This window comes from Diabrotica virgifera, chromosome 7 (genome assembly GCF_917563875.1).
Source record: "Diabrotica virgifera virgifera chromosome 7, PGI_DIABVI_V3a".
In the NCBI taxonomy this organism is placed as follows: domain Eukaryota; kingdom Metazoa; phylum Arthropoda; class Insecta; order Coleoptera; family Chrysomelidae; genus Diabrotica; species Diabrotica virgifera.
This window is the reverse complement of record NC_065449.1, coordinates 198810284-198837670: the sequence shown is the minus strand read 5'-3', so window position 1 is coordinate 198837670 and position 27387 is coordinate 198810284. Positions and strand designations below refer to the sequence as shown.

The following is a 27387-nucleotide window of genomic DNA, read 5'->3' as shown; positions in this document are numbered from 1 at the left end:
ACTGGTTTTTTTGCGTACACGCTAACTTGAGCCGCGTGTATGCTGTGGTAAGAATATACCGCGAGTATCAGAGAGTCAGTGTTAGAATGTGTTGAATCTCGTTGTGTTTACACTTTAATATTGATTAGTAAAGAGATTTCTTATGTTTTATTTGTTTAGTGTTTTTTTTAAATTAACTATGGAGTGTGGACAATTATTTAGTTCTTTTAATGAGTTTAACAAAAATTTTAAAACAGTATAAAAAAAATAAGAGACTATAAATTATTATATATTTTTAAATTATAAGTGAAATAGTATTACCATTGTTTATTTACACATTGGTCTAGTTATACAATGGTATTATCGTCCAAAATTAAAATAAAAGGAAGACCTAAAGCTTTCACAATAATAATTAACTTTTTCTGAAGCTATTTCCTTGTGACATTTTTGTACTCAACTATTCTAAATGGGAAATAAGCCACAATTTAAATAAAAAATGATTTTATTAACTTTTTGATGTCCAAATCGGATGTCGTTGTCAAAATACAAAATATTAATAAATTAAACAAAAATGTTGTTGCTTAGTAAAAAATTTCTTTTAATAGTTTATTTAATCTGACTATAATATTTGTATTTTGACAACGACATCGGATTTGGACGTCAAAACGTTAACAAAATCATTTTTTTAGTTAAATTGTGGCTTATTTCCCATTTAGAATAGTTGATTATAATAATTAACTTGCACATAAAAATTATTTTAGCAATATTTTGTACATGTCATGTCAACTAAATAGTTATTTTGCTAACCTGAAATATACTTTTATATATACATACATTGATTTATTACAATTATTAAATTTGAAACATCTGAATAGTTCTGCTTCCCTTCCCTTTAATAACAAATATTTTTCTATCAAACAAACACTAAACATCAAAATAGCGTGTAGGTACCAAATATACAGTCACTGCTCACGCTCAATAATGACGTCACTGGCTTGATGAAGTTTAATTCGCGTGTACCTAAATTTTTTATTTGCGTACACGTTAGCGTGTACCTAGACACAGCGGTTAACGCTAACAACTAAAGGTTGAAATAGTATGAACAAAGCAAATCTAAAATAATTTGCAGGTTACAAATGACCTCTTATATTATAGCAAACTAATAAAATTTGTTCAGCCCATTCTAACTGAAGATGACTTAAATCTTTTTATAATAATTGTTTCACACAGATTATTCAGTAAATAAATGAACTAACATATTTTATTGCTTCCAGACGTTGTTCTGTATAGAAGCGTTTGTTTAAACACGAAGACCAATGTTGTATTGTCTGTTGTTCTGTACAGAAGTACTATTAATATTATTTAAGGATGTGACTGATAAACACGAAATATGAAAGGAAATCAAAAGTATGCGATAAAAATAATACATATGTACTTACAATTCTTTTTAATTCTAAAATTGGGTATATTTATATTCGTGAACCTTTTGCTTGATTTATTTTCAGTTTTATTTATATTAGCATATTATATAAAATAAATAATATTCTATAGCTAGTATTGAACTTTTACGTTTTTATATGATTACTCTGTGTTTTACCCTGTAGTTTCTGTGTACAAAAATTTGTATAATTTTGATTTTTATTTTAGGTTTTTCTCCAAACGGAATGGAAATCGTGAAAACTGAACCTGCATGCTCTACAGAACAACAAATAAGTGCAAACACTGAAGAAATAACATCAAAAACTTCTATTTGTAAATGTAAAATTTGTTTTAAGCAATTTAACCAGGCAGTTTCTTTGAAACGACATTTAAAAACGCACACTGCAGAAAAGTTGAACAAGTGTGAAATTTGTTTTAAGCAGCTTACAACAAACGGTAATTTGAAAACACACTTCAGAGTTCACACTGGTGAAAAACCTCACAAGTGTGAAATTTGTTTTAAACAGTTTAGTCAAGCGCATAGTTTAAAACACCATTTGAGAGGGCACAGTGGTGAAAAACCTCACAAGTGTGAAATTTGTTTTAAACAGTTTAGTCAAGCACATAGTTTAAAATACCATTTGAGAGGGCACACTGGTGAAAAACCTCACAAGTGTGAAATTTGTTTTAAGCAGTTTAGTGAAGCAAATAGTTTGAAATTTCATTTGAGAGTGCACACTGGAGAAACGCCTTACAAGTGTGAAATTTGTTTCAAACAGTTCAGTGTAGCATCTAATTTGAAAACACACTTGAGAGTGCACACTGGAGAAAAGCCTTACAAGTGTGAAATTTGTTCTAAGCGATTTAGTCAAGCAGGTAGTTGGAAAGGGCATTTGAGAGTGCACACTGGAGAAAAGCCTTACAAGTGCGAAATTTGTTTTAAACAGTTTAATCAAAGAATACAATTGAAAACACATGCGAAAGTTCACACTGGAGAAAGGCCTTAGGACGGCCGTACATGAGCTGCTGGGGCAGTTTACCACTGAGCGACATACATGGACAGCTCGAGCCGTCTTATCGACAGCTGCTCAAGTCGATTATTGTTGACTGCTCGACATGTACAGCATGCTTACGCGATGTATAGCACTTGCTTCGCTCGTGCTATAAACATCGCGTGAGTGCGAAAAAAGGATACTTCACGAACTGTTTCATAAATAACTATTTTTAGTTATTGAGATTTTGGTTACGTGGCAGATAAAACCGGAGTATTATCACCCCAATTTATGTCAAAAAATCCTGTATATACCAAATGAACTGATTCAACAGTGCAAATGTACAAAAACTTGTAAAAATAAAGCATGTTATTGTAAGAAAAATAATGTTACTTGTGTACCTTTATGTGGTTGCAATATTGATAAATGCGAAAATATGTATTTCAAATAAATTTTTACTACATTTTTAAACTTTCGAAAGTTTCATTAATTTTTTAATTGTTATTTATACCTACAAAAATTATATTAAACATCAAAAAACATATTGATTTATAAAAACTAAAGAACATGGTTACCAAAAACCTATCTATATTTTTAACAAGTATAAAAAAGCGCAGAGAACGCCCGAGCTACATAATATAATATAGTCCAGACGCGCGACAGTCATAAGCGCTGCATTAACAATTAAAAAACAATAGTTTAAAATAAAACAAGTCCAAAATACTCATCGGGAACGGATACAAGAAGATTTGAACTTTAAATTATGCACTTGGTAACCTCAAAAATAATATTTTTTATTGGTGCTTTTGGGCCTTGAAAATCGCCATTTTCAATTTTAAATTGCTTATAACTAGAAAACGATTAACTGTACAGAAAAATTATAAGAGACCTTTTTTGTTCAGAATGGTCCAAAAAACCTAAAAAAAAATTTGTCTGCGCCAAAAATATTGACTTTTGCAATTTGTTTAAAAAAATTGTTTAAATTATTTGGGACCACTTTTCGCGTGGGAGACCTCTTGAACCTTATTCTGGGGTGTCTCACGAATAAAAGCCTTAGAGCGAGCCCTCATTAGTCCGCTGCGTTGCGTTGCGACGTCGCAACGGAACAACGCATCGGATCGAGGCCCCATCGTTGCGTTGCGTCGATCAGTTGCGTGGTTTCAACCTATCGACGGAGAAAAGAGGCGAGAGGGAGACAGGGTGATGCGTTGCATATTGTCGGAGCTCAGTGGCGGTTAAGAAGGAGGGCCGATTAGCTAAATTTCTATAAAAAATAAATGAATGTTTTTTTAAATATATGAGCAGTTTTAAGTGATCTTGGATTGTTACCTTGAAATATTCATAAATCGACTGTATTTTTTATATCTGCGCTACAATTAACTCAATATACACAAAATAATAAACAAAGCTTAAAAGATCATTTATTGCTTTGAAAGGGTAAATATCTGTCCATAAACAAATGCAAGTTATATGTATATTCTTTTTTATTTAACATGTTCTACAGGCCTTGAAGGCCTAGGGCTTTACAACTTAACAATAACAATTTTACATAATACAAATGACAGTATATACTAATGTCTTATATTTATTATATAATTTGATTTAATGTCTATGTAAAAATTGCTGCACTATGTTTCTCCACTGTATCCTGTTTTTCGCTTTCTCTTTCCAGTCTGTAATTTCCATCGATCCTATATCTTCTTGAAACTTTTCGTGCCATCTTTTTCTTGGTCTACCTCGTCTCCTTGTCCCAACTGGTCTTCTTAATAGTATCTTCTTTGGCATTCTTGACCTATCCATCCTCTCGACATGACCTGCCCACCTGATTCTTTGTGACTTTGTGTATCTTGTTATAGTTAGTTCCTTGTAAAGCATCCTTAGTTCTTCTTTGCCAACCATCTGCCGTATTTTTCCCCCGAAAATAGTCCTCAGTACCTTGCGTTCCCATCTCTCTATCATTTCTTCTTCTGTTTTGTTTAGTACCCATGTTTCACATCCGTAGGTGACTGTTGCTCTTATTACAGTTTGGTATATTCTAATTTTTTTCTTTCTTGGTACGTAATTTGACTTTAATAATTTTTTTAAACTACCGACCTTTCGGTTACCTTTAGCTATCCTGTGCTTTAGTTCGTTTTGCTCGTGTCCTTTTTCATCTATAATGGCACCTAGATATGTAAAGTGCTTTACTCGTTTAAATTTATATTCTTTTCCATCGAACGCTGTTAACTTTAGCATATCTACAGGACAGGTTCTCTTTCTGTGTTGCCTAGCACCATATACTTCGTATTTTCTTCATTTATTTCTAGGCCGGATATCGTTGCATCCCCTTTTTTATGTAATGGGATTATCCAGGCTCTGGCCCACTCTTCAGGCATCTTTTCTTCTTTCCATGTAAGTTCTATCAGTTCATACACCTTTTCCAGTAATTTTCTTCCCCCTGCTTTCGCATGTATATTTTAGCGTATTTAATAAATATTAAGAATAGACAGATCGAATTTTGTGTTAGTTAAAAGGAGGAACCAACAGACCTAGTAAACATATATTGATTTGTGTTTCTGTGATCTGTGACAGTGTGTTTGAGAGATTTGAAAGAATTTATATTTTATTTGGAAATAAGCGACAATAATAATTTAACTGTTGACTTCCACTTCTGAAATTGTTATCCAAATAGAAAACATTAATAAATTAAACAAATTTTGTTTTTGTTGCGTGGTTAAAAAATTCTTCTAATAATTTAAATTTAATAAAATAATAAATGACGTAACATGTCACAAAAGAAATAGCTTCAGAACAATAATATGAAACAAATCGGCAATTTCATAAATATGTATATATAATAATGACTTGTATTTCCTCTTCAATAACTTGAAATCCAACAATTGCCGATAAAATGTTAAATCCTCAGAAAATAAAATTAGCTTTATGTAACCCATTTATGTTCTTTGGTAAAATACGTCATTAATAGATATGTCATTCGACACATGTTGATAATAATCGTTGATTTTTAAACGTGTTTAAACTATACGCTCTGAGCTTCGCTGGTGTCGCTCCTGGCGGATTACTAATTCAACTTTCACCGGTAATTTTTAAATTTATTATTTAATTGTTATCGCTTAATATTTACAACGCTAAAAAGTAATTCGGACTTCATTAAATTGGAGGGTCTGAGAAGTTAGCCACAGTAGATTTTCATAGAACGTTGAATTGAAGTGTGACAGTGTTGCCATGTGATTATAATGTATATAATGTATAATATCTTGCACGCTTCAAATATACAGAGAAAGCTTTGAAAACTATCTTTTTTACATTATTTTATGGATTTTGCTATTTTTTAATGTATGTAAAATACGAACGAATAAATATTTGTTGTTTGTTTTGATATTAATTGCAGTTAATTATTAGAAATTGTTTTGTGGCAATTGTCCTGATAGGTTACTGAGTAGATTTGGCAATAGAGTGAGAACGTTTAAATTTGCGTTTGCCAGATTGCACAGATGTTCCGCAGATATACATTTTATGACTTTCTTTTTATTATATTATATTTCTTTTTATTATTTTATTATTTGGAATGAATGTACCTGAATACTGAAATGCTTTTAGTTACTGAAAAGTGTTTACTTCGTCAGTACGTTATTTTTGTGTTCATTTACATAAGTTTACTAAGTTTATTACATATCTATAATTTGTAGATCTGTATATTTCTTTTAATTAATTATTAAATGTTCTGACAGTTTTATGTAAATTATTTATACTTATTACAAATAGCAATTTTTTTAATTTCTGCGTTTGTCGGTTTGATAAATAAAACACTTTATTATCGCGATATTTGTCATTTCAAATAAGTACTTTAATTAATACTAATACACATTACATTACAACACTAAATTTATATTTGTTACCAGGTTGACGTTTTGTTATGGAATTATAATATTATACAGGGTGTCCCGAAAAGAATGGTCATAAATTATACCACACATTCTGGGGTCAAAAATAGTTCGATTGAACCTAACTTACCTTAGTACAAATGTGCTCACAAAAAAAGTTACAGCCCTTTGAAGTTACAAAATGAAAATCGATTTTTTTCAATATATCGAAAACTATTAGAGATTTTTTATTGAAAATGGACATGTATAATTCTTATGTCAGGAACATCTTAAAACAAAATTATAGTGAAATTTGTCCACCCCATAAAAAATTTATGGGGATTTTGTTCCCTTAAACCCCCCCAAACTTTTGTGTACGTTCCAATTAATTCATTATTGTGGTACCATTAGTTAAACACAACGTTTTTAAAACTTTTTTGCCTCTTAGTATTTTTTCGATAAGCCAGTTTTTATTGAGATGCGGCTTCTTTTTCAATATATTTACGTAAAAATTTTATGGGGGTTTTGTTCCTTTAAACCCCCCTAATGTTTGTGTACGTTCCAATTAAACTATTATTGTGGTACCATTAGTTAAACACAGTGTTTTTAAAACTTTTGTCTCTTAGTCTTTTGTTCATAAGTCACCTTTTATCGAGGTGTAGCTTCTTTTTCAAAATATACCTAAAAATGTAAATTATAAATAAATTTTCAGATTATTAACAGGTCTCTATAACCGTACTTAACCATATACAAATATGTGGTGGATTCGACAAATATTCAAAATATCTCGATAAACACTGGCTTATCGAAAAAGTACTAAGAGGCAAAAAAGTTTTAAACATAATTTGTTTAACTAATAGTGCCACAATAATAATTTAATTGGAACGTACACAAAAGTTTGGGGGGGTTTAAGGGAACAAAACCCCCATAAAATTTGTATGGGGTGCACAAATTTTACTTAATTTTTTTTAAGATATTGCTGTCGTAAAAATGCCACATGTCAATTTTCAATAAAAAATCTCTGAGAGTTTTCGATATACGAAAAAAAATCGATTTTCATTTTGTAATTTCAAAGGGCTGTAACTTTTTTTGTGTGCACTATTGTATATAGGTAAGTGAGGTTCAATCAACCTATTTTTGACCCCAGAATCTGTGGTATAATTTATGACCAATCTTTTCGGGACACCCTGTATATTTATACAAAAAAATATATACCTACCTTTTACCCATATAAATAGATACCTACCACTTCCATTTTAGACAAATTATATTTTTCCTATAATAGTACTGTGGACTTTCTGTATATCTGTATAATAGTACTGTATGTATATCTGTATTTTCAGCCTGGAGCCTGTATCACAGCTTTATTATTTCTGTGGACTTGTATATCTGTATTTTCAGTTGCATATATTCTGGAGTCTTATTATCACAGCTTTTTAATATTCTTGTCTTAAATCAATGTTAGAGTTTTTTCGATTGCTATAAGTTCAACTGAAAAGATGCTATACTATTAGATAATCTGTAATTATTTTATTGGTGACTTTATTATTTATACAAATCTTATTTTTATATAGATAATAATAAATAAAGTATATAGTAAAATCTTAAAACAGCAGAATTTTACTTACTTTGCACTTTATTTTACAAATTTTATTTTCATATAGATTATAATAAACAAAAAATATATAGTAAAATCTTAAAGCAGCAGAATTTTACTTATTTTACACTTTTTAACTTTATTATTGATACTAAAATCTTGGTATTTCGAGATAATTAGAAAACATTAAAAATTAAAAAAATTTTGTCGTTATTTTATCTACATATGTAGTTAATGTTTTACATTTATTGTCAATAAATAAATTAATAAAAACATATCACATGCTCTTTCCCGATTTATTCTAAGAACACATGGCAACACTGTTACGCCTTCATTTCCTTGTATCTGTAGGTTTGTTCCAACATGAACTTTTGGACGGTCCAGAAACCGTCACGAAACTACTTGTACCGTTTGTTGTGCGCATGTTCGTAATTGTATCGCCCAGTTATCGTCCCATGACGGTAATCATATATTTGTCATTTTTGTTGGTGACAGCTTGTGTGCTTTTAGTCGATCAAAGGCTCAAAAACTTTAAAGAATTAAATCCTAGTGCGCAAGTCAGTCCAACCAGCACATTATGCATTTGCCCGATTACTGAAATGATCATCACGAAACCGTCACCGAAAGATCACAATTCTTGTTGGAACAGTGGGAAGGACGATCCGATGACGATCATATTTTTGTTGGAACGGATTTTGTTTACTGCGCAGAAGCGTTACCGTTTCGTGACCGTTCTCGGTCGTGTTGGAACAAACCTTGTAGCTAACTTCTCAGACCCCGCAATTTAATGAAGTCCAGTAATTCAATTGTAATAGATTTTTTTAAGATTTTGCTAATCATTTTGACGTTTTATTGATAAAATATGAATTTCTTACTTCGGATACTTTCACAATTATCGAGTAGATGGCGCTAAGATTAATACATTAATTTATAATTACATATTACGGAACATTAAAAAAACTTAAATTCAGTATTTAAAACGTAAGTATATTTAAGGTAAAAATATATACCACAGCTTTGACCAACTAATATTTTTTATAATTAATGTTTTTAATTTTAAATTAATCACTTTGACATTTATGTCAAATTTCCGGTAAACGTTTACAGACTTGCCACTACTGGCGCTCGCGAATTTGTAAATATCCCCTCTACGTACGAGCTCACAGCGTATATTGTCATTTGTTTCGAGCTTCTGTCATGTGTCACATAATATTAATATAGCTATATACGTCTTTGGTTTGTATCATTGGTAGATAATAATAACGTATGACGTAGATATATTAATATTATGTGACACATGACAGAAGCTCGAAACAAATGACTGTGAATGAAAAGCCCTATTCGCTATGAACTTCGCTGGTATCGCCAACTAGCGGATTACGTGTGTAACTTCGCCGGAAATTTATTTAATTTTTATCTTGTAATATTTACAACGCAAGAAGTAATTAGATTGTAATCGATGGTTAATATCAATAAGTTCAGAATTTTTCATTTATAATGATTTTTTTAAAGATTTTATTTATCATTTTGACGTTATATTGACTAGTTTCCTTCTTTCCTACTTATGATACTTTCATTTATTATCGTGTAGATTTCGCTAAATTAATAGATTAATTTATATTATAGAATGTAAAAAAACAAATTTCAGTCTTTAAATTTAAAACGTAAATATATTTAAGGTAAAAATATATGCCACAGCTTAAGGGTGCGGCGTTTAATGTAACGGGTGAGAAAAAACAGTAAGTTTGTTAAAATGATTAAAAACTTACCGGCTAATATTTTTTTAAAGTGTGTTTGTAATGCCCATATAGTTTTAAATATTTTATAAAATTTCAACGCTTTTGAAAAAATACCAATAACTCCATAAATGGAATTAAGAAGAACCAAACAAAAACAGCTATATCACAGAAATAAGCACATAAAAAATTAACCAGTACATCTGGTATCCTAAAGGGGTAAAATAGTTTGATACAACCTGGCAACTGAGTGAAAGAGGTCCTTAAGAAGATGATGACATTGAATATAATATTTAAACATGTTAGCTTGCAACCCACTTTTAACTGATATCTTATCGTTTTGTTTTCAACAACAAACAATAAAACCTTTTTTGGCCTAGGATGGGACCACACTATTTAACATAAATAAACAAACTATATTGTATTTGTTTTGTTCAGCTCAAATGCATCCAATGTATAACAAAACAAGAATAGAAAACCGCTAAACGCCGTAAAAATGAGTGCGGCGCATACAATATTCCAGATACAAAAGATCTGATATGAATATTACGTGGCGCGAAAATGTATTTTCATTTTGATGCCAAACAAAATTGTAGCTTTATTTTAAAATATTTTTCCATAATATATGCTCAATTTGAAGTAAAACCCGCCACAAAAGAGTAACTTTGATACAGTTTGACTATTTTATGGCGCATTTACTTCAAATTTAGCAATAGTTTATTCTCGTCTTTCTAAGACGCGTCGAATAATGTACCGCTTGTACCATAATACTATAAATCATACCATCCTTTGATTAGCTTTCATTTGACACCTCATTTGTCATTCTACGGAGGAGGCACTCCTGTTTACAGACAGACAGACGGACGTGGATAATTCAACGTTTTCACATTTTTCAAAATTGGGTGAAAACAATTGTATAACGTATAACCTACAAATTATTTGAAAAATCGGTAGGTATATCGGTAGATATTGTTGACGGATTGTTGTGTAGATTGATATTAAAATCGGTAGCTCTGGCATCAATGGACGACTGACAGAACAGATAGACGTGATAGACTGTCTGATTGACACTGACACTCTTAAGCCGACCTCAAACGACTCATCTACTTCGCAAGTACAGAATTATTCGCCTACTTGGAAAGTATACGAGTTTGTGATTGCGATGACAAACAGGGCACTAACACGACGTGTAAAATTTACAAGTACGCGAGCGTAAACATTTGTGTCAAATATCAAACAATAATTATTCATGTCCGATATTTAACAGTATATTTTTATCACCCCGTATAGCACATGAGCCAATTTGTTATGGTATAAGTACATGTACGGGTTTCTAATTTAGTTCACGAATTGTAAATTGTAAACAATAATTCGGGCAATTGCATTATTTAATTTGATGATCAAATATATTTCTTTGTTCTCAATATTTTGTAAACATACTCAGCGCGTGGCTTGACACCAATACTAAGTGCCACCGCTGAGAAAGAATACACATTTAGAATCATTCTCAAGAATCACTTCAACCAGGCAAGATGTGCCTTTAACTTCAGTCAATATGTAGCATCATAGAGTCTTCAACTAAACGTGTACCAGTAACAAGTCAGTATTCAAAGTTCTCCCGGGGTAATTATCCTAGTGTCGGTTTTATAAATAAATTCATTTATCGCTATTGGTGTTTCCCTTATCTGAAGAACAGCCTCCACTGAGCCCTAGGATTATACATTTGGCTTAACGACCTTGACAAATGAATCAGTGGTGTGATTACTAATAAATAGACCAGGACATTTATGAAAAAATAAATCGATATTTAAATACAGCACGTAGAAAGTTACAACTTTTTTCATTGTGTTCAGGATGACACCAGTAAAAAAGTCAACAATAGAAAAATGGCTGGAAATGCATAGTTGCATTTTAAAGTGCATTATATGCATCCAAAAGTGCACAAACATGTCAAAAGAAGTGTATTAGGGCCAGATTTTGTTACTCGGGGGTTTTGGGTCGCTGAGGACGAATACGCCATTAGAACTTACCATCGGGGCACCTGGTGTCCAGGTTAACTGCTAAGGCATTAGAGGGTTTTCGACACTAAATTTATGCAAACAGATTACTCGGGAGTTTTTGGGGTAGCTGAGCAAAAATACGCCATCAAAACCGACCCCCCGTTGCACCTGATGCCCAAACTCCTGAAAATAACATGCCTTAGCATTGTGTACCAGGTGGTCGGGGATCGATTCTGATGGCGTATTCGTATTCAGCGACCCCAAAAACTGCCTACTTACGCCCGGTTTCATATAATCAACTTAAAGTTAAAGTTGACATTTAATTGCATTTTTAAAGGTACCAACTTAAAATTTAAAGTCAACTTTAACTGATTATTAAACCGAGCGTTAATCTATTTGCATGCATCCAGTGCCGAAAACCTTAAAAACCCCAGAAGATGACGTGCCTTAGAAGTGACCACGGGCACAAGGTGCTCCGGGGGTCGGTTCTGATGGAATATATTCGTGTTCAGCAGTACCCATAAACCCCCGTATAATCCATTTGCATTAATTTAGTACCAAAATCCCTCGAAACTCCAGAAGATGACGTGCTACAGCAGTGACACTGGGCACCGGGGGCGGTTCTGATGGCATATTCGTATTCAGCGACTCCACAAACCTCCAAGTAAACTGATTCCATCAATTTAGGGCCGTTAGTCCTCGAATCTCCAGATGCCGTGCCCTAGCAGTGACCCTGGGCACCAGGTGTTCCGGGGGTAGGTTCTGATAGCGTAGTCATGTTCAGAGACCTCAAAAACTTCGCGAGTAACAAAACTTGGCCCTTAATATGCTTATTTTGACATGTTTATGCACTTTTTAATGCATGTTAAGATCTTTAAAAAGCAATTATTAATTAGGCATTTCCACCCATTTTTCTATTGTAGACTTTTTTCCTGACATCATCCTGAACACAATGCAAAACTAGCAAGTCTCTAGGTGGTGTATTTAAAATCGATTTATTCCGGTGTTTTTAGGTCAAAATGCACTGGTCTAAAGGAATAGTCGCTTCTTCTTCAGGTGCCATCTCCGCTACGGAAGTTGGCAATCATCATAGCTATTTTAATTTTTGAGGCAGTAGCTCTAAATAGTTGTTTTGAGCTGCATCCAAACCATTCTCTCAGGTTCTTCAGCCATGCAATTCGTCTTCTGCCATCTCTCTTTCCTTGCATTATGAGTCGCAGGATGCCATACTTCTCGCCCCGCATCACTTGTCCGAGATACTGTAGTTTTCTTTCTTTAATTGTAAGTTCAACTTCCTTCTCTTTACCTATTCTTCTCAGTACTTCATTGTTCGTAATTCTATCTACCCAGGAAACCCTCATAATTCTTCTATAGGTCCACATTTCAAAGGCGTTAAGTCGTCTCAGCATAGAATTATGGACTATTGAGGAAGCACTGGTCAATAGCAGAATCGATTCTAGATATAGGATATTAATACATAATATATACAAACATGCTGAAATGGTAGTCACGATGGATAACGACATGAAAACTAGGCCAATCAAAATCAACCGAGGAGTAAGACAGGGAGACACCATATCTCCAAAACTATTTACTGCCGCACTTGAAGACATCTTTAAATCATTAAATTGGGAAACAAAGGGACTCTCGATAAATGGAAAGTATTTAAACCACCTAAGATATGCAGATGACGTGGTACTATAATAGCCGACAGCTGGAAAGAACTGAAGGTGATGATCGATGAGCTTCATAGAGAATCCTTAAAAAAAGGACTAAAAATGAACTTGAGCAAAACTAAGCTAATGTCTAACAAAGATGATCAACCAACGATAACCATCCAAGGAACAAAAGTGGAACATGTAAAAGAATATATATATCTAGGTCAGAATATCAAGGTAAACAAAGAAAATCAAACTACCGAAATAAGCAGACGAGTAAGAATGGGATGGGCTGCATTCGGAAAACTCTCATATATACTAAAAGACAAAAAGACACCACAATACCTTCGAACCAAAGCGTTCGATTCTTGTATCCTTCCCGTTCTCACTTACGGAGCTCAAACCTTCTTCTTCTTCAAGTGCCATCTCCGCTACGGAGGTTGGCAATCATCATAGCTATTTTAATTTTTGAGGCAGTAGCTCTAAATAGTTGTTTCGAGCTGCATCCAAACCACTCTCTTAGGTTCTTCAACCATGAAATTCGTCTTCTTCCGATGCTTCTTCTGCCATCTATCTTTCCCTGCATTATGAGTCGTAGGATGCCATACTTCTCGCCCCGCATCACATGTCCGAGATACTGTAGCTTCTTTTCTTTAATTGTAAGTTCAACTTCCTTTTCTTTACCTATTCTTCTCAGTACTTCATTGTTTGTAACTCTATCTACCCAGGAAACCCTCATAATTTTTCTATAGGTCCACATTTCAAAGGCGTTAAGTCGTCTCATTGTCTCTACATTTAACGTCCATGATTCCACTCCATAGTATAGAACACTGTAGACGTAACATTTTGTTAGGCGTACTTTAAGAGCTAATGTTAAATCTTTGCTACATAGGACCTTTTTCATTTTTATAAAATTAGAACGTGCTTTTTCGATTCTGACTTTTATTTCTGCAGTGTAGTCGTTATTTTCTGTTATAAGTGTTCCTAGGTAAGTGTACTTTTTTACTCTTTCGATCTGCTGGCCCTCTACTATCAAGATTTCGTTAGTATTATGGTTGTTTTTACTAATTTTCATAAACTTCGTCTTTTTGATATTGAGAGAGAGTCCGTACTCCCTACTACACCTTACTATTTTACTCATGAGTCTTTGCAGGTGTTGTAAACTATCGGCTATTATTACTGTATCATCTGCATATCTGATGTTGTTAACTAAGACTCCATTTACTCTTATGCCTGAATAGTCGCAGTAAATGCCAATTATTTATACATTTCGTTTGACCGCCTCTGCAAGTATAGACAAGTATGTACTTCCAAGTTTGCGAATAATCGTGATTCCTTTGACTCGGCTATACCAACAACAGTTTTTTTTTTATTTAATGGCATGGACATTAGTCATTCAGCCAGTTGCAATAAACAATATACAATCCTATCCCTAATACAAAATTAAACAGAAACAATATAGTAATACAATAAATAATACAATACAATAAAAACAATAATGGAACTCTGATAAAGTGATAAAACATTTATGACAAAAAAAAAAAGATGCAAATCTGAACTTAAATCATAAAAAATATCATGCCAGCGTACAACCAACAACAGTTGGAAGACGAACGAGTGGCAGCGAGTGACAAATAATTGTACGAGTAACCCACTCAGACGAAATGGCAATTATACGCAAGTGACGATTATTCGCCAAGTACACGAGTCGTTTGAGTCCAGCTTTAGAATATAAAATAAATCTGACACTACCAACAGCGACGTTAGTGACAAGTGACAAGAATCATAACATAAATAAAAAACAGAACGGAATATGGTGGGGAAGTGAGAGCATTTTGATCCTAGATTCCTAGTTAATTTAGTTTGTATGTTTCTAATATTATAGTATATTCATTCAGTTAATACTTTATACTGAGCTATGGAATTTAAAGTTGAAATTAAAGAAGAGTTGGTTGAATATAATCAAAAAGATCTAGAGAGCCAGCTATCCACATCAATAGATCTGGAAAACTTCAAAAATGAGCTAGAACTAGAAGATAACTCAGGTAAGACTCGCAAGACAAGTAGTAAAGTAAAAGTTAGTGCTAAATAATTGTGATATCTTCTTCTTGTTCAGCCTGCTTGTATCCACTCCTGGACAAAGACCTCCCCATGAGTTCTCCACTCTTCTCTGTTTTTTGCTATTTGGTGCCAGTTACTCCCCATTTTTGCTTTGATATCGTGTTTGTGGTCTTCCTCTACTATAACTGCTCATGCGGTCTCCAATGTATGTTTCTCGTCCACCTTTCAATGTTTTGTCATGCCATGTGTCCTACCCAGTTCCATTTCATTTGTACAATTCTTCCAATTACATCTTCCACCTTACTCCTGCTTCGCACGTCCTCATTGCGCATAATATGTTCCCTCAGAGATACTCCTAACCTAACAGCTTGTTCGATCACTCTCTGTATCGTTCTGTATCTATTGGCTATTTCCTCTGTAAGTGTAATCGTCTCCATTCCATAGGTCATAACTGGTAGAATACAACTGTTGAATACCCTTTTCTTTAGATTTATTGGTATCTTTTTGTTTTTCAACACATCACTGAGTCTGCCCAACTGCTGCCCAAGTCATTCGGATTCTAGTTATTTCTGCCATTTGATTCTGTTTGCCTAGTTTGATCGTGTGACCTATAGTCCATTCACTTGCTGAATAGGTTAAAAGATGGCGTCAGCTGTGAAACATGCGAAAGACGACGCTCCCGATAAAACAGCATTTAAATGCCGTTGTTAAGTGCGGTGCAGTGTTAAGTGCGGTAGCCTTTTCCACAATTCCTGTGTGAACAGAGATTGGGCCGGAAAAGTAGTTTTCGTCGACAAAAGTCGTATTTACTGTTGTGATGCGGAAGCTCAGAAGAACGAGGTTAAAGAAGACAAAGATAGCCAAAATGTAACGCCAGAGAACATAAAAGATTTGAGAAGGTTAGTGGATGAATTAACTGACAAAAACAAGATTCTACAGGAAAATGCCAATCTGTGGAAGGAAAAGTATGAGAATGCCATAAAAAACCGGAGACTTCACGCTCAAAGAAAGGTAAACATCCTTCGTCCTCTTCCCCGCACCTTTCGCTTGCCTTCATCATATCCTCTCACGCTGACGATGACGTCTCAGGCGCCGGCGCATTGAAACCGGATCAAACGGAGCAGGTGGAAACGAAAATCGAACGCAACGAACAACAGCTGGTAGTAATGGATTTGCCAAAAGTCAAAGTCAGTAATGTCAACGTCAACGACATGACAAACAAAACAAAAACAAAACAGATTTCGGATTCGGAAATCAATAATTTTGAGTCCAAAATATCTCAACTTCAAAAACATCAGTTAACAAATACCAATGAGAGTGAAACTACTGAAGGTTGGACCATTGTCCAAAACAGAAAGAGAGCAGCCCCTAAAAATTGTAGACCGGCACCAATCAGAGGCACAGCTGCAAGTGTCATAACACTCAAGGTAGCTGAATCACCATCCCCCAAAACTTGGTTCTTTGTAACCGGCTTCCACCCCTCAGTGGACTCGGCAGCCGTTAAGGCTCATTTAATGGAGAATGGAATGAAAGCAGGGTTTATTTGCCAGAAAATGTACACTAAAAAGGATGATCAAAGAAGTTCCTTTAAGCTAGGAGTTCCCACAGATCAGGCAAATGAAATTGTTGATACGTCCCTTTGGCCAATTGGGATCTCAGTCAACCATTTTATGAATATCCAGAGCCACCAGGGACAAAAGATGAAGAAGATATAAACTCAAGTGAATCTCCAATACCTCTTAGTGTTTTTCATCTCAATATGCAGTCACTGAGAAACAAGATTGGTCTCTTGGAGGCATGCATCAAGGACAAGAATGTAGACATTCTATGCCTTACAGAACACTGGCTGGCAGACGAGGAAATCCAAACAGTCCATATTGAGGGCTACAGATTGGCCAACTACATGGCAAGGTCACAAAATAGAGGAGGAGGTTCTGCGATCTTCGTCAAAAATACTATATGTTTTAATGTTGTTAATAATGACACTTTTATAATTGATTTTTGTATAGAATATTGTTGTATATGTCTAAAAGATTTTAACTTGTTAGTTTTAGCAGTATACCATAGCCCCTCTGGCCCGTTTGACATCTTTTTGGACTCTCTTGAAGGAGTTCTAGGCACATTAAGCCCAAATAAACAAGTCCTTGTTGCTGGGGACTTCAATGTGGACTTTCTTGTTGACAATGCAAGTGCCCGTAAACTTCAAGGCGTTCTTGAAGGTTTTCACCTAGTCAAGACTATAAATGAATCGACAAGGGGTAATAAGTGTCTTGATAATATTTTCATGGATCCTGGATTGCCCCTGTACTCTGCTGAGGTTTTTGAGACTGCTTTTTCAGATCACAAAGGCCAGATTGTCAAATTTGAGATTCAAAAAAAGGTTACAGGTTTTACTGAGACAACTATGCTTATTAGGCCTATAACTGAAAAAGGTAAGAACATATTTTTCAACAAAGTATCGGAAGTAAACTGGGATTTTATCTATGAAGATAACACTGATGTTGAATTAAAATTCTGTCACTTTATGAATATTCTTGAAGGTTGTTTTTTAGAATCTTTTTCACAAAAAAAATATAGAGTAAGATCAGACCAATCTGAAAAAATCACATGGTTTACAAATGACCTACAGGCAACGCAGGAACATCTAAAATTTTTAGAAGAATTTTATAGGCAACATAAAAATGATAATAACCATCATATACTTAAACAATTCAGAAATCAATATAAAAATGAAATTAAGAAAGCCAAAGTGAGGTCAAATGACCAAATAATATTAAATTCAAAAAATCCACAGAAAACCATGTGGAACATGATAAACAAATATCGAGGAAAATCAGGGTCTTCATTAGAAGATCACAAGATCACGCCAAACCAGTTCAATGATTATTTTTCCCAAATTGCCACTAATATAGTTAACCCGGCACCTGCCACGTGGCTTTGCAAGGCACCGACTGCCACGTGGGGTGCTCACAGCACCCCTTAAAAATTTTCTGTGATCTACTTGTTTAAAAAACAAAATAATGTGTTAAATAACACAAGAATATAAAAAAACATGTTTTATTAACTTATTAGCCACTAATATGTTATAAAAGTTAAAAAATAAAATGAAAAAGGTGTTATAAGTAAATTAGCAAGTACCAAGCCATAATAAATGAAGTCAAGTAAAATATCTAAAAAAATTAAGATTTAATGAGTATAGAGTCTATATTAATCAGTTATTTCAATAAAAAATGTAAATTTGACATGTTTATCAAAAATACAAAAAAAAATTTAAAACTTAAAGTGCCAGATGATGACATCCCAATTCTATTTTAGAGCTATAAGTTCAGAATGACATTAAATAACCACTTCAAACACTAACACATCTATGCTATATAATATAGAAAGCTACTATGACGCACAGCTCCGTTACCAAACTTGAAATACCAAATATTTGATAAAAATGTGATATGGGGTGCTGGTAGCACCCCACGTGGCAGGTGCCGGGTTAAAGACATTCCAAAATTAAATATTGACTTTATTAATAAAATTAATTATGTCAATCATACAAACACCTTTTCATTTCTTGAAATTACCTTTAATCAAACGAGGGATATAATAAACAGCTTAAAGAATAAAAATAGCCATGATATATATGGATTTAATGTTAACCTTATTAAAATGATTAAAAATATTATTATAAGCCCACTCACTAAACTAATAAATCTATGCTTTAAAGAAAATAAATTTCCATCAGTCCTTAAAAAAGCAATTGTTACACCAATTTATAAAAAAGGGGACGTTAAGAATCCAGAAAACTATAGACCTGTTTCGCTGCTTCCAATAATCTCTAAAATTGTTGAAAAAGCTATGGCAGTACAAATAACCACATTTTTTGAAAATAATAACTATTTCTCAGACTCTCAGTTCGGTTTTAGAAAGGACAAATCCACAGTACTTGGCATACTGGACTTGGTCTCACATATTGTAGACTCCTTTCATAGGTTGCAGTTTAATACTGTTCTGTTTTGTGACTTGAGCAAGGCATTTGACTGTGTAGATCATGGAATGCTCTTGAAAAAACTCAAAAAATACAACTTCTGTCCTTACAGTGTAAAACTAGTTCAATCTTACTTAGAAAACAGAACACAGGTTGTGAGGGTCTCTGGGGTGTTATCGGGAAAGAGTGTTGTTAATATTGGGGTTCCCCAGGGCTCTGTTCTGGGACCCATTCTCTTTCTAATTTATATTAATGACCTTACGAGCATTAACACAAATGCAAAGTACACACTCTTCGCCGATGACACCACGGTGTCTTTTACAACTGATACACTTGGGGAGTCGCTTGAGGGTTCTATGTCTGCACAGTCAGTGACCAATGAATGGTTTTATGTTAACCGATTACTGCTCAATGCAGCAAAAACCAACCGAGTTGTTTTCTCTCTCAGAGACACACATAATGTAAATGATGGTATGAGCAGTGTCAGATTTCTGGGTGTATTATTAGATCCCAAGCTTCAATGGGGTGAACATATCAACAGTCTAAGTAAAAAGCTAGCAAAAAATCTGTTTCTACTCAGGAATCTGGCATCTAATGTTTCACATAAAGTCTTAATAACAGCGTACCATGCAATTTTTCAGTCTCATCTAGCCTATGCCATTTTAGTCTGGGGTCATTCAGCAGAAATGTTGACAGTCTTTGGTTGGCAGCGTAAGGCAGTTAGAGTTTTTACTGGTCTTTGGTATAGGGATGATTGTAGGCAAGCATATAAGTCCCTAAGAATTCTCACTGTTCCATCTCTATATATACTTGAGAACCTAATGTTTATCAAGAGGGGAGGGGCGCACTTTGAAACCCATGAGAACATACACCAACATGACACCCGATATAAACACCATCTCGTGTCAGCCTACTGGAGATTGAGGAGGTGTCAAACTGGGCCAGGATACTGGGCCATTAAATTTTTCAACAAACTTCCAGATAGTTTAAAGTGTCTTCCATTAAATCAATTTAAGAGTACAATTAAAGATATTTTGTTAGAAAATGTTTTTTATAGTAATGAGGAATTTCTTTCATTTAAGTTTTAGGATTTTATGACTTTAAGCAATGTCCATTGTTAATGTAATCAAATTTAATGTGATTTTAATGTTAGTATTTTTATTTACACTCTTAGTCGTATTGTGCATCTTTTTAATTTGTTGTTGCTTAGTAAAAAATTCTTCTAATAATTTATTTAATCTGACTCATTTATATCGGCAATTCAGACACGTATTATACATTTTAAAGTAGACGACTTTAAAATGATATTGCCAATATTGATGAGTTGCGTTCCTGGGACGACTTTGCTAAAAGATAGTTCATTCGATTACATGAAATCAATCCCAACTCAAGAATATCCGCCACAAAAAATCATAGCATGTGATCTGTCTTTAAAAAGGCAACCAAATGCAACGGTGGCACTGAAATTCTCGCGTTAGAGATTCCATAGTAAATCACGAGGGAAAACCAGGAAAAACCTCGTGATACTATCCCGACATCGTAAGTATTTGGGTTTACATTTAGTTTACTCTCAAAACTAATACCAAATTCTGACTTGATATTTTAAATTTTAAATAATACTAAAATACTAAATATGTACTAACTCGATATGTTACTGATTTACTAATTGTGGTATTTTCTTTCTATTGACTTCCTCCTTTAATATGGGTAACCACATCCTACTGCATTCTACCGAGGAATTTGCGACACAATTGGTTTCATTTAGCATAATTAGAGCCGCTTCTTTGATTTTTCTCTTTTTACTATCTGCTTCTTTTAGGACTATACTTGAATCTCTCCACTGAACTCTATGTTCATTATCCCATGCGTGTTGACATATTTGAGATCTATCAAATTCTCTATTTTTTATATAAGACTGATGTTCATTTACTCTAACGTCTAATGGTCTTGACGTTTCACCTATATAAAATTGTTCGCATTCACAAGGTATTTTATAAATACAATTTTTTGTTCTTTCTTGTTCACTGTTGGGTTTAGTTTTAGATAGAATAGATCTCAATGTGTTTGTTGTTTTGAATGTTGTTGATATGTTGAATTTATTTCCTATTGTTTTAAGTTTCTCGGATAGTCCTTTTACATATGGTATTGATATTTTCCTCGTATTATTTCTTGTGAATGTTGTAGGATCCCGTTCTAAGTTGTTCTGTTCCATTCGATCCAATCTTGACAATTCCTTATTTATAAACGATATGGGATAATCATTTTTTAATAAAACAGATGTTAACAATTGTTTTTCTTCTAAAAATGAATTTTCGTTAGAACAAGTAATTTTGGCTCTATCATATAAGGATTTAATGATTCCCTTTTTAACGTTGATGTTATGATTTGATTTGTAATTGAGATATCTGTTGGTGTGTGTTGGTTTTCTATACACTTGAGTCTCATATCCAGTATCCTTCTTTGAGACCAAAACATCGAGGAAAGGTAGGGTGTTATTGTATTCCTTTTCCATTGTAAACTTTATTGTCTCTTCTTGATCGTTATAATATTCAGGAACGTATCCAACAATTCCGATCTATGAGGCCATATGGAAAACACATCATCTACATATCTCCACCATACTGTGGGTTTTAAATTTTGTTTAGAAATGATATTAGTTTCGAAATCCTCCATAAATATATTAGCCAATAATGGAGATAAAGAAGAGCCCATTGCGAGACCATAATTTTGTTTATAGTTTATAGAATTCATTATTTAGTTGAAAATAGGTATTATTAGTACATAATGTCAATAACTCCATTATAGCTGATACATTTAGTCTTGTCCTAGTTGTTAATGTATTATCATTTTCCAATTTCGTTTTGATTATGTTTAAAGTTTTATCTAATGGCACATTTGTAAATAAACTGTTTATGTCAAAACTTACTAAAATATTATTTGGATTAAATTCAATATTTGATAATTTGTTTAAAAAATGTTGTGTATTTTTTATAAATGTGTCATTATTATTTGCAAATGGTTTTATAATATTTAATAAAAATTTTTGATAGTTCACTACAAGGAGAATTGATGGTACTACAAATAGGTCTAAGTGGAATATTTGCTTTGTGAATTTTCGGTACTCCATAAAAATGTGGTGTCTTACTGTAATGAGGTGTCATTAATTTTCTTTGATAGTACGTTAGGTCATTTTTAAATTTGAATAAAGTTCTATAGATTATGTTTTCCAGTGTCTTCGTTGGATCTCTAACGCGAGAATTTCAGTGCCACCGTTGCATTTGGTTGTCTTTTTAAAGACAGATCACATGCTATGATTTTTTGTGGCGGATATTCTTGAGTTGGGATTGATTTCATGTAATCGAATGAACTATCTTTTAGTAAAGTCGTCCCAGGAACGCAACTCATCAATATTGGCAATATCATTTTAAAGTCGTCTACTTTAAAATGTATAATACGTGTCTGAATTGCCGATATAAATGAGTCAGATTAAATAAATTATTAGAAGAATTTTTTACTAAGCAACAACATTTTTGTTTATTTAATTAACACAAATCTTTGTGTAATTTTATTTGACATGTGTTAAACACTTGTGTAAAGCGTCGTTTAAACACAACGATAAGTCACAGCAACTAGTTGTGATGACAAGTTGAAACGCTGTTTAGACGCTGCGATTCAATGCGATACCACCTTCAACCCAACTCCAACTTTGATAAGTTGTGCGATGCACCGTTTAAGGATCGTTTAAACACAGCGATATATCAAACAACTTATCAAGGTCAATCGAGTTGTTGCAACTTATCATTGTGTGTAAACGGTGCATCGCACGACTTATCAAAGTTGGAGTTGGGTTGAGGTTGGTATCAACTTATCACAAGGATCGAGTTGTTTTAATTTATCGTCGTGTCTAAACGGTACAGCGATTTATCATTGGACTTGGGTTGTATCAATTTAGGAGAATCTTACCGTATTAGAATTTATTTATATATCCAATTAAATAATGTACAGGGTGATTGATTAGTGGGGTAAAGCTACGTAGATCCGTTATAATAGTAATAGATAGCAATAAAAGTTAATAACAAAAATTGTAGCCAACTTTGAGATTCACATTTATAAAATTAATTAGAATGTTACATAGGGTGATCGATAACATAGTGGCAGACAAAACTTATTTTTTTTTATTGGAACACCCTGTATTTTATTTTATATTCAAAATCTTCTTAACGTCGCCATTGCAAATGTATAAAGGATTGTTATGTTATACAGGGTATTTTACAAAGTTATAACCAATTTTATATGAAAATTGTAACAAATTAACTCATTGTATAAATAAAAATAAGCACAAAAGCAATGGATTATTGATGCCATTTTTTTATTTACTATCAAAATTTTCATAAATTATTCTGCTTCTTCTTCTTTTTGTATAGACATGACTGTCTGTTTTTTCAATGTGCCTCTAGTAAGTTGTCGTTCCATCGTTTTCGTGGTCTTACCACTGATCGTCTGCCTATTGGGAAACCGTCTCTCGCTGTCCTGACTACTCTGTTGTCATTCGGCTTATGTGGTCATTCCATTCTATTGTTCTGTTTCTTACCCTGTCTTCTGTCGTATATTTGCACTTCTAGCTCTGTCCCATAGTCTCACCATCGATTTTTCGAAGGGTTTTCATCTCCGCTCTTTCGAGCAATCCTTTTGTCCTCTCTGTGTCGGGTCGTGTTTCTGCCGCGTATGTCATTATTGTTCTGATGACTGTTTTGTAAATTCTGCCCTTCATATCTTTTCCGATATTTTTATTTCTCCATATTGTGTCATTCAGGCAAATCTTTCATTCTGCGTTTAAATTTCTCAAAAATACTTATTAGTTTTCTCAGGATTCCAAAAAAATAATTACATTTAAAAATACATTAAAAATTTTGAGAGCCGTCAAAATTTTGCATTGTGTTCCTTTCCCCTTAAGCTTATAATTTGATACTATGTGGTTTTGCCAATTAATCAACAATATATAATACTTTTATCAACTATAATAATTATACACTTTCCAGCAAAAAAATTAGGTCACTCGATGAATTATACACGTTTGATGTCTCGGATTTCCTAAACCTGTTGTCCGATTTAAGTGATTTTTTTAGTATGTTATAGTCTTATTCTTTAACAATACCATTCTAATAATATTGTTGCTAGACAGGTAAATGTCATTTTATACCAGGTTTTTACACAAAAATAAAATTTTGTTGCATATTGGATTTTTGTCCAATTCATATGAGTCTAAACTGGTATTTATCTAATTATCTATTAAAAAAGGAATCATTTCGGTACATAATTAACTTGACTTAAATAAACCTGATACCTTTAATAAAAAAGAGCTAATTAATTGAAATAGTTAAAAAATGTACTGTAGGTACATTACGTCCTGAAGATGTTCCAATGTTTAATATTGTTGCATGTTTTACTTGCATATGCTTTTTTAAATTAGATGTGCTCGTTTTATATGACAGCTTTGCTTTACAAATATTGCGTGTGTGTGTTTTGTGTTTTATTAGCACTGGTTTTTACAACCAACTGGCCAGTCAATTTCATAATGATTTGTTTTAGCCTATAACTTATTATATTACTAACTCAGGGGAGTAATGTGTAGTGTGTGTGTTGAGTAAGTGTCTTGTTACTTTGCAAAGTTGACGTCATTGTCTTTGCAAAGAGACGCTAATTGTATCCGAACGTCTGCGGTCACTCCGGTGAGTACCGATCCCACAAGGACAGAAACTAGTTTCATTTATGTATTAATTTATAATAAACGAAAAATTTCTGACCCTGGTGAGATTCGAACTCACGACCATTCGGACCTTTCGAGCGCTCTTACCACTGAGCCACAGAGGGGGTCTTTACAAATAGGGGGGGTTTTCCGGCCCACCCTAGTGTACGTGCATAAATGAAAAAAGATATATTTTTTGTATTCTCTAGGAGTTAGGTATTAATATGTGAAAAGTTTTATGTCCACTTTTATTAAAGGTTCTGAAAAAGAAATCTTAAAAAATGCTTATTTTGGTCTTCTAAAGTATACTAGTACCTTAAATCCTGGTGATCTGGGTAGTCACGCTACTGGTCCATTGAAAAATGAAAATATCTCGAAAACTATCCTTGTCTACACAAAATACGGAGTAACACGTGAATACCATGTGAACTCATGAAAGATTTAGGTCTTTGCCTACAAGCTGTAAAACTTCAGTCAAACAGTCAGAATTCGTGGCAAACAGTTGTTGGTAATAATCCGATACAACTTCTACGAAGTAAGTACCTAATCGGACTCTTCGACTGTTATTTTTCAAGAAGCACGTGTCTGATCCCTTGATGACGCATTTTTAATTACTTTTTCTTTTGCGTAGACAGACGAATAGAGAATGTTGTATACAAATTAAAGTACGGTAATGGTACTTTTTAATAGTGATATAAAATACAGGGTATCCCATTTAAATTTTACTGAAAAAATAATGTACCTACTTGAGTTTTAACTCACCCTTTATTAGATATAAAGTAAATTAGCAATATCAATCATTTTTAAAAATTTTGACAATAAATAAAATATGGCATCAATAAACCATTGCCGTTGTGCTTATTTTTATTTATACAGTGAGTTGAACTTGTTACGATTTTCATATAAAATTGGTTATAACTTTGTAAATACCCTGTATAACATACCCAACCTTTATATTTTGAAAGTAACAGGATCTATTTGTTTACGATGAAAACTAGTTATAATTCATTGAAGGGTCTAAAAGGGTCTAATGTACACAATGGTCCCCTCTTCAACTTGTTGTAGTCAACTTATCGCAGCGTCTAAACAGCGTTTCAACCTCAACAAATCACAGCAACTTGTCATCACAACTAGTTGCTGGACTTATCGCTGTGTTTAAACGCCCCTTTACACACAATGATAAGTTGCAACAACTCGATTGACCTTGATAAGTTGTTTGATTTATCGCTGTATTTAAACGACCCTTGACATGAATAAACGAATCTGAATCTGAATCACTTTACAAATTCCCAACTGTAAACAAACGCAGGTGGAAGCTAAACAGGGCCGTACTGAGGTGTATCATATGTTTTTTAAAAATATTTACTTTTGAAACTAATACCGTCTATCGTGGCTGAATGGATCAAGTAATCCAAAGCCAATAAGGAAGAAAAAAAAACTAATACCGTAAGAATTGCTTGATATTTAATTGTAAACAAAATTTTGTTCTTTTTAAGGGGAAAGGCGCAAAATATCGGCTGTCAAAATTTTTAATGTGTTTTAAATTGTATTCATTTTTTTCGATTCCTGAGAAAACTAATAGTAGTTTTGAAAAATTTAAACGCAGAATAAAATATTGCCTTATTACCAAGGGTCAAGAGTCCTTTAGAATAAATAAAAAGTTTCTTTTTAGTGAAATATTTGCAATTAAAAATCACCCTAAATTTTCTCTTTTATTTTCACCCCTGTAACTTATTAAAATAAACATTATAGAAGTTTTCAGGGACTTTCGGCCCTCAATAATAATGTAATCTTTTATTCTGCCTTTAAATTTTTTAAAACTATTTATTAGTTTTCACAGGACTCGAAAAAAATGAATACATTTAAAACACATTAAACATTTTGACAGGCGAAATTTTGCGCCTATGTCCTTAAGAAAAATGTGCTAAAATAAAATATTCATTAACTGAGATATACATAACAATGTGAACATTTTCAATAAAGTAGCATCATATTATAAGGTTATGTTATTTTATAAGTTATGTTTTTGCTAAGAATGTTTTTTTTTCGATAAAATATTTACTTTTTGGAATATTTGCAAAAAACCGTCTAAAAACGTGGTTATTTTGTTGAAAAATGAACATATTCACTCACAAATAACTCGAAAAGTATTGACTTTGTGAATAAAGTGAAAAGCCGCTATAGAACAAAAGTTGCTTAGAATTGATCAATTTATCCATTTCTGGGCTTATTTTGAACGTGTATTTTTTGCCAGGACCAAAGCACACATCGGCACAGTATTACTTTTTTCTTTGCCATACCATATGTATGCCACATTTCATGTCAATCTAAGCGGTTCTTTAAAATTTTAAGGTTTT

At 33.1% G+C, this 27387-nt stretch overlaps 2 protein-coding genes across 7 annotated transcripts in view; both read left to right on the top strand.

Annotated features, from left to right (window-relative positions):
* LOC126887672 (zinc finger protein 239-like) overlaps positions 1-27387 on the top strand; it is a 148256-nt gene that overhangs the window by 76336 nt on the left and 44533 nt on the right. For 2 of the 3 annotated variants that reach the window (XM_050655316.1, XM_050655315.1), the window contains one exon: positions 1627-2817. The exons of the other annotated variant lie outside the window; for it this stretch is intronic. In XM_050655316.1, coding sequence (XP_050511273.1) covers positions 1627-2405 — 779 coding nt within the window. In that variant the 3' untranslated portion in view covers positions 2406-2817. Of the gene's footprint in view, positions 1-1626; positions 2818-27387 lie in introns of those variants that run through there. 3 annotated transcript variants of the gene reach the window in all.
* LOC126887674 (zinc finger protein 239-like) overlaps positions 15050-27387 on the top strand; it is a 54266-nt gene continuing 41928 nt past the window's right edge. For all 4 annotated transcript variants that reach the window (XM_050655321.1, XM_050655320.1, XM_050655319.1 and 1 more), the window contains exon 1: positions 15050-15289. In XM_050655321.1, coding sequence (XP_050511278.1) covers positions 15163-15289 — 127 coding nt within the window. In that variant the 5' untranslated portion in view covers positions 15050-15162. The remainder of the gene's footprint in view (positions 15290-27387) is intronic.